Source organism: Erinaceus europaeus, chromosome 16 (assembly GCF_950295315.1).
Source record: "Erinaceus europaeus chromosome 16, mEriEur2.1, whole genome shotgun sequence".
NCBI classification, from domain to species: Eukaryota; Metazoa; Chordata; class Mammalia; order Eulipotyphla; family Erinaceidae; genus Erinaceus; species Erinaceus europaeus.
In genome coordinates, this window is record NC_080177.1 from 45,552,605 (window position 1) to 45,565,248 (window position 12,644).

Genomic DNA, 12,644 nt, shown 5'->3' on the forward strand with positions numbered 1-12,644 from the left:
ATTGAGTAGTTATATTTTTATAATATGAGATATTGATAGGCATTGTATTGACTCTATGAAATCATCTAGTATGAAACTGACATTTTAATGTAATTGACCTCTTCAGCTATCACCACAGTATATCTCCCAACTTATTCATTATAAAATTTTTAAAAATATTTATTTATTTATTCCCTTTTGTTGTCCTTGTTTTATTGTTGTAGTTATTATTGATGTTGTTGTTGGATAGGACAGAGAGAAATGGAGAGAGGAGGGGAAAACAGAGAGGAGGAGAGAAAGACAGACACCTGCAGACCTGCTTCACTGCCTGTGAAGCGACTCCTCTGCAGGTGGGGAGCCGGGGGCTTGAACCGGAATCGTTCCGCCAGTCCCCCGCGCTTTGCCCCACGTGCACTTAACCCACTGCACTACTGCCGACCCCCCCTTTTTTTTTTTAATGAAAATCAGATTTCCTTTGTTAGATTCATATTGGAATTTTTCCTTTATTTTCCTTTTTATTTATTTACTTATTTTTTAAGAGATTTTATTTATTAATGAGAAAGATAGAAAGAGAGATAGAAAGAACCAGATATCCCTCTGGTACATGTGCTGCCAGGGATTGAACTAGGTACCTCGTGGTTGCGAATCCAATGCTTTATCCACTGCACCACCTCTCGGGCCACTATTTTTATGTGGAGATTGAACCCAGGGTCTCACATATCTACATAACCATGGAGCCATAACTTGCTTGCTCTTTCTTTCTTTCTTTCTTTCTTTCTTTCTTTCTTTCTTTCTTTCTTTCTTTCTTTCCTTTTCTTTTTTTTCTTTTCTTTCTTTCTTTCTTTTTTTCTTTCTTTCTTTCAAGACAATGAGAGTAAAATAGTGAGATAGCAGAGGGAGCAAAAGCATTGCTCCATCATTCATGGAGTTCTTATTTTTTCACAATAATAATTAACTAAGAGTCTCACACCTACTGAGCAGGCACTGTACTGAATCATCTCTACAGACAGGAATGTGTTTGATTGCTTAATTAATTGTTGGGTGGAGACAGACAGATAAATCTATAGAAAAAGGAGATTCAGTTAGAGACTACTGTACCACTGCTTCACCACTTGAGAAGCTTTCGCCTTGCAGATGGTGACCAGGGGAATGAACCTTTGTCCTGGTACATGGGGACCTGTTCACTCTACCAGGTGTGTCACTGCCTAGCCCCGGGAATGTTTTGTTTTTGTTTTTTATCGATAATATATAGTAGGAATACAGCTGATAACTTCCATGTTAGTTTTATATCCAGCAACATTGCTAAATTGTCTTATTAACATATTATATACATTTATTGGGTCTCTTTGTCGACAGTCATTTCCTCTGTGTTTACTGACAGATTTTTCTCTTTTAAATTAGAAATTATTGACAATAAGCAAGAATGTTCTGGCACATGCTTGAGAGTTCAGTCCACTGTACCACCCCCCAGATAGCAAAAAAAAAAAAATTTCTTCCTAGTTCTTAGACCTTTCTTTTTATTTTTTTAAAAATATTTTATTCATTTATTAGTGAGAGGGATGGGGGAGAAAGAGAACTAGACATCACTCTAGTGATGTGCTGCCAGCGATTGAACTCAGGACCTCATGCTTGAGAATCCAACACTTTATCCACTGCACCACCTCCCAGACCACTAGACTTTTATTTTTCTTGTCTATACTAATTAGGACTACTCTGTAGTACTGAATAAAAATTATGATGAACCTTTGCTTTTTTTCTTAAAATACATCAAATGTACCTGCCAAGCATGTTGTTATGTGTATATATACTTAAACTTAAAATACTTTTAAATAAGAAAGTGTAGTAATAAAATGACTATTTACTTAGTTTACAGTTGTTCTCCTTCTCCCATAGCCTTCTTACCATTCTTATAAATACCATTCTTACCATACCCTTAGACTCAAAAGATCTTTCAGTGGGAAAACTGTTGAATGCTGAAGAGTTGATTTTATTTTCCTCCTATAATAATAATCAGGAACTTTGACTAACCTCTTGAAGTCCTGGGGGAGAATTTCTTATTGCTTAATCTTATTATTTATATTAGGAAAAAAGTTAAGGTTCCATATAAAAGTCAGGGTTATGTATATGTATAAGAGAAATTTCAAGCAAGTGTAGAAGTTAATACTCTGTATTTGTCAACTTAAAAATTTTACTTTCAAAATTTATGAAATTTAAAACTCTACATCCCTAAAATATAATGGGATGTTAAAAAGAAACCATATTCAATGTATATTTTAAAGGCATTACAAGAAAGAAAAAAGAGAATTTTGGATGAAGCTGTGGAGTTAAGTCAAGATCATTTTAAAAAATACCTAGTGAAACTTAAGTCAATCAATCCACCATGTGTGCCCTTTTTTGGTAAGTTACTATATACGGATTTGTATTTTATATAAATAATATAAATGTGTTATATCTAAAAGAGACCACTGTCTTTAAAGGCAAGTTGTCCTGATTTTTATATCTGAATTCATCTGCTTTTATTAGCTGTCTGGATTTATAAGTGAAATTTAAACTTTATTTCCTTATCTATAAAGTGTAGATTATGATACTTATCACCTAGAGTTTTTATAAGGACCTGGGGAGGGGCCCAGTGTGTGTTTGTGGGGAGGGTAGCAAGTACATTAATAATCCCAGTCATGTAGTCTTCATCCTTATGACTTATACAAGGTCCTGCTTCCTAATACCATCACACTGGGTATTGAGATTTCAACCCATTAACTTTGAACATTCAAATATTTCAAGCCAAGATCAAATGTGCGAGCATATGTAAAAATAGCCCATTGTGTTCTCACATGTTCCCTAGGAGATAGAATTTCCTCGTCACAAACCACACATTTAAAGGCGTCAATAACTGCGCATAAAAAAGAGATAAAGAATTTGCTTAGTGTCCATGAGTGAGAAACATTTTTCCATCTAATTGTATGGACTTTGGGCAAGCAATTTGTTAAATCTGTAGTCTTTTCTCACCCTCAGTAAGCTAGTTATATCATGACTTTAGATTAATGATATTTTAAAAATACCTCCTCATACAGTGTTTTCTATAGAAATGATACAGCTCTTTGCATAGACATTCCAGGTATAAAATTATCTTAATTCAGTAAATGTGTCTTTTTTTCTAGGACTTGAAACCGTCTTAATTTTGTTTTGTTTATGATTCATGTTTGTGACAACTGTGATATGCATTTTTAGATCTCTAATTGCAGGGATGTTTTTATTAACAAAGGGCCCTGGCTGTTGGGCTTTGAAATCTATTCCTGCATTTGTACCAAGACAAGTCTGCATGAGCTTCTTCTAGTCAGTAACTGATCACAACCAAAACCTTACCCTTAAAGGTAAAGGTTTATCTTTAACCTGCAGTATTATCTCACCTAAAATCACCTAAAAGCATTAACTAAAATTGGTGTAAAATTAGTTTATTGATCATAGTCACTTACCATTTCATGATAACTATTGACATTAAATAGTCAAATATTAAAATGGTTATAATAGATTTAACAATTAAAATTTATACTTTGTGAATAAATCTTTTTACTTTATACTGTTAGACTAAAAATGGCAAATTAGACTTTTCTGTACCTAATTTGATTTTTATTTCTTCTTATTAAAAAATCCATAATGTAGAATTAATTATTAAGTCTACTGGACAGTTATTAACATGTTCATAATAGAATTGCTGGTTTATAAACTATCTTTACTAGATCACTTGTTTTTCCAAAGGTTAAATAATCGATTTTATAACTTTTATTCAAAAATTTTTTTTTCACTAGGAATATATCTAACAAATATTCTGAAGACAGAAGAAGGAAATAATGATTTCTTAAAAAAGAAAGGGAAAGATTTAATCAATTTCAGTAAGAGAAGGAAAGTAGCTGAAATCACTGGAGAAATTCAACAGTATCAAAATCAGCCTTACTGTTTACGGGTAGAGCCAGAAATAAGGGTAAATATTTCCTTTTTTATCTGCAAAAAAGAATATATTAAATTCTCTGTAATCACTTAAGAAGTTTCATAAGTACACAGTATGTTAATGATTTTTTTTGCTTTAGAAAATAGTAAATTAATAATCAGTAGTAGCAGTGTTTAATGTTAGATTTTTCCACACTAACAGTCTATAGGCATACATCATATTCATATAATATGAATATATTCTAAGGTACTTTGTTTTGCTTCTTTGTGTAACTAGTCCAAGTAACATTTCCAAAAAATAAATGAAAAAATAGAATGAAAGATTTTTTAAGGGTGGGGGGGTTTATTTCATTTATTGTTTTCAAATCCACCATGAGCTGGGGTGGGAGTGGGATATAAAGAGCACAGAGAAACCCATTCCCAGCTACAAAGTCCATGTGCTCAGACATGTTTTTCTGTCTCTTAATAGTTCAGCTTTCCCCAATATTAATGAACTTAAGCCAAACAAGAGTTTCTTTTATGCTTTCTCCCCAGCCCCCAGCTTCTTAAGTCTTTTGCAAACTTGTAGCCATTTCCAGCACATGACTGACATTATTATCAGGGCTGGAATAATGCCAATACAAACCAATTTATTGGATACTGAAATTAACTAAAACCTAGAAAGCTTGATTAATTGTGGCATGGCACAACACAACAAGGAGCATTCAGAAGGGAGAATAAGTATCAGACCAGAGAGCACATGTGGGGATTCTGTTCTGCCTCTCAATTTGCACTACACGCAAAAGAAAAGTTCCTTCTCTGGACAGGACTGTGCTGTCCTTACTACTTATTTACATACAACAAAAATGTTAAAGAGATTTTCTGATGTCTGTATAGATAATAGAAAGTCCACTTATGGCTAATGTTGATTGATAGCCATTTTAGATATTTTACATGTGCCAAGAGGACATTAAATAAATAATCCTCTCCCAAGAACACTGGGGGATCCAGTAGTGGCACACCTGGTTGAGTGCACACATGGTGCTTAAGGACCCAGATTCAAGCCCTTGGTCCCTCCTGCAGGAGGAGCTTCAAGAGCAGTTAAACAATACCTCTCTTCCTCTCCCTCCCCCCTCCCTTCCCCTCTTCCTCTCCCATTTCTTAATTTCTCTGTCTCTATCCAAAACATAGAAATAATTTAAAATATTTTTTTAAACCACTGGATTTGGAGCTAGGTGGTGGCTCATTCAGTTACTATGCACATGGGCCCAGGTTCAAGCCCCATGTCCCTCCTTTCAGTGAGGACGCTTCATGAGTGGTGAAACAGTACTGTCTCTTTCTCTCAAAAAGAAAGGGAAGGAAGATAATGATAAGGTACTGATTGTTACTTTTTTCATTCCATTTTCTCACCATTGGTCTTACCTCTGTGCCTTGTGGGTTTGGTAGAATTGTGAAAATATGTTCTTGAGGCCCAGATTATAGTTCACAATGTATTCTCCTACAGAAATAATAATACAGGGAGTCGGGCTGTGGCGCAGCGGGTTAAGCGCAGGTGGCGCAAAGTGCAAGGACCGGCATAAGGATCCGGGTTCGAGCCCCCAGCTCCCCACCTGCAGGGGAGTTGCTTCACAAGTGGTGAAGTAGGTCTGCAGGTGTCTATCTTTCTCTCCCTCTCTCTGTCTTCCCCCATCTCTCTCCATTTCTCTCTGTCCTATTCAACAACGATGACGACAACAACAATAACTACAACATGGGCAACAAAAGGGGATAACTAAATAAAATAAATATTTAAAAAAAAAAGAAATAATAATACATTGTAGCTGGGCATACTTGAAGTAGTACTTACAGCATTCATAGCTCAGTAACTCCTAATATAATATAATACAACATTAGATATAATACAATATCAATAACTCTTAACTCTTTTTGTCATGTGGTATAGACTTCCTATCAAGGGCTAACATATTCTTTTGGGAATGGTGGGGAAGCAATAGATAATTTTTTAACACAATAAAAATATTTAACACAATAAAATTTTAACACAATAAAAATATTGTGTTTCCCAACACAATAAAATATTGTAAGGATAGTCTAGTAATAAAGTGTTAGCAGTGAGTTCTCTGGCTAATAAAATTACTGTTTCTTTTTCTTTTTGCATTTTGCTATGTCATCTAAAATTTCTGCCTAAATACTTAAATGTAAGTTTTTAGAAAATATTCTGAGAGGCCAAGTGGTGGCCAAGTAGTAGAATGTACAGGTACAATGAATGAGGAGTGGGGTACAATGCACAAGGACCTGGGTTCAAACCCCCAGGTCCCTCCTGAGGGAGAAAGCTTCAGGAAGTGAAACAGTGCTCTAGGTATCTCTCTTTCTCACTCTCTATCCCTCCCCACGCCTTTCCTTGCAGTTTCTGTCTCTATCCAAACACATGAGTAAATACTTTTTTAAAAATTTTTTCAATGTTGTGGTCCAGGAGGCGGTGCAGTGGATAAAGCATTAGGCTCTCAAGCATGAGGTCCTGAGTTCAATCCCTGGCAGCACATGTACTAGAGTGATGTCTGGTTCTCTCTCTCTCCTCCTTTCTCATTAATAAGTAAATAAAATCTTTAAAAAATATATTTTCAATGTAAACATGGAGGAGGATAAAACGTTGGACTGTCAGGCTTGAGTTCCTGAGTTGAATACCCAGCATATCCAGAATGGTGCCCTAGTTCTCTCTCTCATAAATAAATAAATAAAGATTTTAAAAATATTTTGGAAAAAATGTAAAGGTTACTTTATTAGATTTTAGCACAGATAAATCTAAGTTTACAATTATTCTTGAAATTACTTTTGAATAGAGCTGAGTTCAATCTATCCCTACATTTTCCTGATTATCCTTTTGATAGCTGGGTATTTGTTTAATTCCAGAGATTCTTTGAAAACCTTAATCCTATGGGAAATGCTTCTGAAAAAGAGTTTACAGATTATTTGTTCAACAAGTCACTAGAAATTGAACCTCGAAACTGCAAACAGCCTCCTAGATTTGTAAGTCCATTACAATTATGAAAAATTTTGGTTTTCAAGGAATATTATCTAGTGCTTAATAGCCTCTTCTCTTTAAATTTTTAACTTATGTTGAGTAGTATTTTGTTTTGCAGTACTGCCACTATTTCTAAAATTATACATACTGCAGAGGAAAATGTCAGTGTTTTGATAAAATTTGCTTTACTCTTTATCTTAGTACCATTTGTTTGATATTTTTCATCCTTCCTAGTATAAAGAGAGAGGTAGCTAGGTTGGAAGAAAATAAAAACAACCTAGAAGGAGCATACAGATAGATCTTAATTTTTCTGACTTAAATGTGAATCCAGTCTTTAGGGTGTCATGGCCCATGCTTCACCACTGGAACTCACTTTTCTCATTACAATTTGCTGCCACAATTCTTAGTTATTCCTGGGGTTTACAGTGCAGCAGATGTCATAGCTATGAGACCAGTTGTAGGTAGCTGAAAGAGAAGATGTGGAAAGATGTAAAAACACTTGTAATATACCAGTTGCAAGCAGTAATCTTAGATATTTTCATGTTATCTCATCATGAAAATTGTATGACATGGCTATTTTTTTAAATTTAATATATTAGTGACTTAATAATGGTTTACATGATTAACTTCCAGGAGTAGGGCTGGGGAGGTTGCATAATGTTTTCTGAGCCAGCAAAGATCTGGCCAGGTTCAATCCCCAGCATAACCACAAACTAGTGCTGAGCAGTGCTCTGGTAAAACAAACAGACAAACAAACAAGTAAATAAAATTACAGAAGTATAGTTCCACAATGCACCAGCCATGGCATGGATCTTATTCTCATTTTCTAACTTATAAAAGTTGAAGTTCTTAATGGAACTAAATTTTTTTTTCAAGTCTAAATAGTTAGATGTTGACACAAGATATTAACTCAAATTGGGAGTTGGGCGGTAGCGCAGCGGGTTAAGTGCACATGGCACAAAGCACAAGGACTGGCATAAGAATCCCGTTCGAGCCCCTGCTCCCCACCTGCAGGGGAGTCACTTCACAGGCATTGAAGCAGGTCTGCAGGTGTCTATCTTTCTCTCCCCCTCTCTGTCTTCCCTCCTCTCTCCATTTCTCTCTGTCCTATCTAACAACGACGGCATCAACAATAACTACAACAACAATAAAAATAACAAGAGCAACAAAAAGGAAATAAATAATTTTTTAAAAAATATTTTAACTCAAATTATCTGAACCTGGGTTTCTTATTTTTTCATTAGGTTACTTACCTCTACAAAAGTTTTTTGTTGTTGTTGTTGTAGTTATTATTATTGTTGTTATTGATGTCATCGTTGTTCGATAGGCAGAGAGTAATGGAGAGAGGAGGGGAAGACAGAGGGGGAGAGAAAGATAGACAGCTGCAGACCTGCTTCACCACCTGTGAAGCAACTTCCCTGCAGGTGGGGAGCCGGTCCTTGCGCTTTGCGCCACTTTGTGCCACCTGCGCTTAACCTGCTGTGCTACCGCCTGACTCCCCAAAGGTTTTTTAAAAAGACAATGCAATGCAGCTGAGGGTGGAGAACAATTATAGCAATTTTCTTCAGAAACTTTAAAGTGCTATAATAAATGTTTATCATTTACTACTAAAAAGAAAAAAAAAGATTTTTTTCTGAAGCACCTAGTATATTATGTCCATAATAAGTACTTATAAAATTGATATCGATGATTTGAAGGAGTTAGGTTCAAGTGTTTTAGAAGCAAAAGCTTGTTTTTCAGTTAATTTATTTTTACAGTGTAAATGAGGTATACATAGATTTAAGTCTGTCCTAACATTAAACCCATTATATTATCATGTTCTACTAGAATGTTATAGGCTGTCCTTCTGGATTAGGATTTTTTTTTTACTCTTTTATTATTATTTATTGATTTAGTCCCTTTTGTTGCCCTTGTTGTAGTTATTATTGTTGTTATTGCTGTCATTGTTGGGTAGGACAGAGAGAAATGGAGAGAGGAGGGGAAGACAGAGAGGGAAAGAGAAAGACAGACACCTGCAAACCTGCTTCGCCACCGTGAAATGACGCCCCTGCAGGTGGTGAGCCGGGGGCTCCAACTGGGATCCTTACACTGGTCCCTGTAACTTGCACCACATGTGCTTAACCCACTGCACTACTGCTCGACTCCCTGGATTAGGATTTTATTGTAATCTCTTAACTATATGTTAAGAATATGGAGTCTATTGCATAAATATAAAATACATGCAAGTTAGTAGTTGTAATTATATTTCTTTTTTCTAGCCTAGGAAATCAACTTTTTCTTTGAAATCTCCTGGAATTAGGCCTAACACAGGCCGACATGGCTCTACTTCAGGCACTCTGCGAGGTCACCCAACACCATTAGAAAGAGAGCCATGTAAAATGAGTTTTAGTCGGATTGCTGAAACTGAGCTTGAATCTACAGTGTCAGCACCAACCTCTCCAAATACACCTTCTACTCCACCCGTATCTGCTTCTTCAGACCTTAGTGTGTTTTTAGATGTGGATCTCAATAGTTCCTGTGGTATGTACTTGCTCTAAACCATTTGGGGGAAAAGAAAAATCTATTTCAGATAGTTTCATTTTAATTTGGGAAATATAGAATCCTTTGTAAATTAGATTTTCCCTGCAAAGTGACATCAAAATATGAAAATAGTGATTGGTAAAACATCATTTGTGCATAAAACGCATATTATTTCTTTATGGCCTGGGAGATGACTCAGTAACAATAGACTTGCAAGCATGAGTTTGTCCCCCAACACCACATATGCCAGAGTGGTGCCCTGGTTCTAAGTGTGTGTGTCTCTCATGCTTGAGTGTTCAGTCCTTTATCCACTTATAACACCTCCCAGACCACTGTGGGTGTCTCTCTCATAAATATATTTTAAAATGCATAATATTTTATTCAGCAAAATGATACTTAGTGCCTTTTGGTCCATTACTGCTCTAAATTGAGGGGGTCGGGCGGTGGCGCAGTGGGTTAAGTGCATGTGGTGCAAAGCGCAGGGACCGGCGTAAGGATCCCGGTTCGAGCCCCCAGCTCCCCACCTGCAGGGGAGTCACTTCACAGGCGGTGAAGCAGGCCTGCAGGTGTCTATCTTTCTCTCCCCTTCTCTGTCTTCCCCTCCTCTCTCCATTTCTCTCTGTCCTATCTAACAACGAATTGCGTCAACAAGGGCAATAATAATAACCACAACGAAGCTACAACAAGGGGAACAAAAGGGGGAAAAAAAAAAAGAACAAGAAATTGAATAAGAAAATAAGCAGATAAGTTATAAAAAAAGAAATTGAAAAAGAAATGGATAGATGGCAGTTGAGACAAATTAAAGGTAATGCAAAAAACCTTTCATGCCTAAGGCTCTGAAGTTCTAGGTTCAATCCCTAGCACCACTATAAGCCAGAGTTGAGCAGTGCTCTGTTTAAAAAGAAGAAGGGGAGTTGGGTCGTAGCACAGCAGATTAAGCACGGGTGGCGCAAAGTGTGAGGACTGGCGGAAGGATTCCAGTTTGAGCCGCCGGCTCCCCACCTGCAGAGAAGTCGCTTCACAGGCAGTGAAGCAGGTCTACAGGTGTCTGTCTTTCTCTCCCCCTCTCTATCTTCCCCTCCTCTCTCCATTTCTCTCTGTCCTATCCAACAATGACATCATTAACAATGATAATAAGTACAACAATAAAACAACAAGGGCAACAAAAGGGAATAAAATATTTTAATAAATAAAAGGAAAAAAATGGGGGCTGGGTGCTAGTGTCTTTTTTCTCTCTCTCTCTCCCTCTATATCTATCTCTTATCATAAAGCAGAGAGAGGAAGATGGCCACTAAAATTCAGTGGAGCCATAGAGGTACTGAGTTAAAGTGATATCTATGGTGGCAAAACAAAAAAAATAATAACTTGGAAATGGTGGTAATGAAATTCTGTATTCTGGGCTGGAGGTAGAGGTTACCAGATTAGTGCCTGCATTGCCAGGCTTGAGCTCCAGTACCATGTGAGAGGCATTCACATAACAGTAAGTCCCAGTTCACACTTCTCCTTCCTCTTTTTCTCTGAGTAAAAAAAGTGTCCTGCCATGGTATGAAATCACAGAGGTACAAGGCCCTGGTTCCATTAAAAATAATAAGAGAGAAAATTTTAGGGGCCAGGCAGTGGCACACCTGGTTAAGTACCCATAGTACAAAGTACAAGGACCTGTACAAGGATCTGGGTTCAGGCCCCGTGCTCTCCACCTGCAGGATGGACACTTCACAAGTGTTGAAGTAGGTCTCCTTCTCTATCTCCCCCTCTGCTCTCAATTTCTCTTTGTCTTATCCAATAAAATGGAAAAAATGACCGTCAGGAGCAGTGGATTTATAGAGCCAGCACTAAACTCCAACAATAACCCTGGAGGCAGAAAGAAAGAGAGAAAGAATTGAAGGAAGGGGGAGAGAGAATTTTAAAGCATGTGCTTCATATGTGCTATTATATGTTCCTTTATTTAAACATATTTTAGATAAATTAATACTAACTTTTCAAATTACATTTTTTTCATTCCAATAGGTAGCAATAGCATCTTTGCTCCAGTCCTTTTGCCACATTCAAGTAAGTAAGAATTTAAGTAAGACTAATGAAATGACTATAAGTGAAGCTAACAATTGAGTTGATTAAATTTGTTAATGGGTATTTAGGATTTTATCAATAGTTAATTTTTTAAATGAAAGTCCTTATTTTATATTTATTGAGGGCATGATACTTTATAGTATAGTTGTTAATACATGGTTATAATTACTCATCTTCCACAATAGGTATCTGCAAAACATTTTCAACCCCAATTTAGGCCCCTTCCCTCCATCCTGCACCGATATCCTCTTTATTTCCCAATATTCTCCTTTTATTTTCCCTTCTTCCTCACAGAGATCTTTGCTTTGGTGCAATGCACCACATCTGACCCAAGTTTCACCTGGTGTTCTCCCATTTTTTCTTAAGTTCTACCTATAAGCAAGATCATCCAATATTTGTCTTTTTCTTTTGGCTTAGCTCACTTAATGTGATTCCTTCAGTATCCATCCAAGACAAGGAAAAGGAGATGACTTCTTCATTTTCTAACAGCTGTACATTTTATTTATTTATTTATGTATTTATTTTATATATGTACCACAACTTCCTTACATACTCATTTGTAATTGGCATCTGGATTGCTCCCAAGTTTAGACTATTAAAAATTATGCAATTGGGAGTCAGGCGGTAGCCCAGCGGGTTAAGGGCACGTGGCGCAAAGCACAAGGACCAGCGTAAGGATCCCAGTTCGAGCCCCCAGCTCCCCACCTGCAGGGGAAGTCGCTTCACAGATGGTGAAGCAGGTCTGCAGATGTCTGTCTTTCTCTCCCCCTCTCTGTCTTCCCCTCCTCTCTTGATTTCTCTCTGTCATATCCAACAACGACGACATCAACAACAACAATAACTACAACAACAAAACAACAAGGGCAACAAAAGGGAAAATAAATAATAATTTTTTTTAATTATGCAATTATGAGTATGAGTGTCCATAGTTCTCTTCAAAAAGGTGTCTTTCAGCAATATCCTCAGGAGAGAAATTGCCAGGTTATAGGGTAGGCCCATTTTAGTTTTCTGAGAAGTCTCTAGACTGTTTTCCATAAGGGCTTAGCCAGTTTCATCCCTACCAGCAGTGTAGAAGTGTTTCTTTTCCCCACATCCTCACCAACACTTGTTTGTCTTTTGTGTGTGTGTATAT

General features: G+C 36.8%; 1 protein-coding gene across 2 annotated transcripts in view; it reads left to right on the forward strand.

The window, feature by feature from the left end:
• The window catches only part of SOS2 (SOS Ras/Rho guanine nucleotide exchange factor 2), a 120,463-nt gene that overhangs the window by 96,754 nt on the left and 11,065 nt on the right, over window positions 1-12,644 (forward strand). For both annotated transcript variants that reach the window (XM_007535794.3, XM_060175009.1), the window contains 5 exons: window positions 2,259-2,376; window positions 3,786-3,958; window positions 6,814-6,930; window positions 9,184-9,445; window positions 11,453-11,494. In XM_007535794.3, coding sequence (XP_007535856.1) covers window positions 2,259-2,376; window positions 3,786-3,958; window positions 6,814-6,930; window positions 9,184-9,445; window positions 11,453-11,494 — 712 coding nt within the window. The remainder of the gene's footprint in view (window positions 1-2,258; window positions 2,377-3,785; window positions 3,959-6,813; window positions 6,931-9,183; window positions 9,446-11,452; window positions 11,495-12,644) is intronic.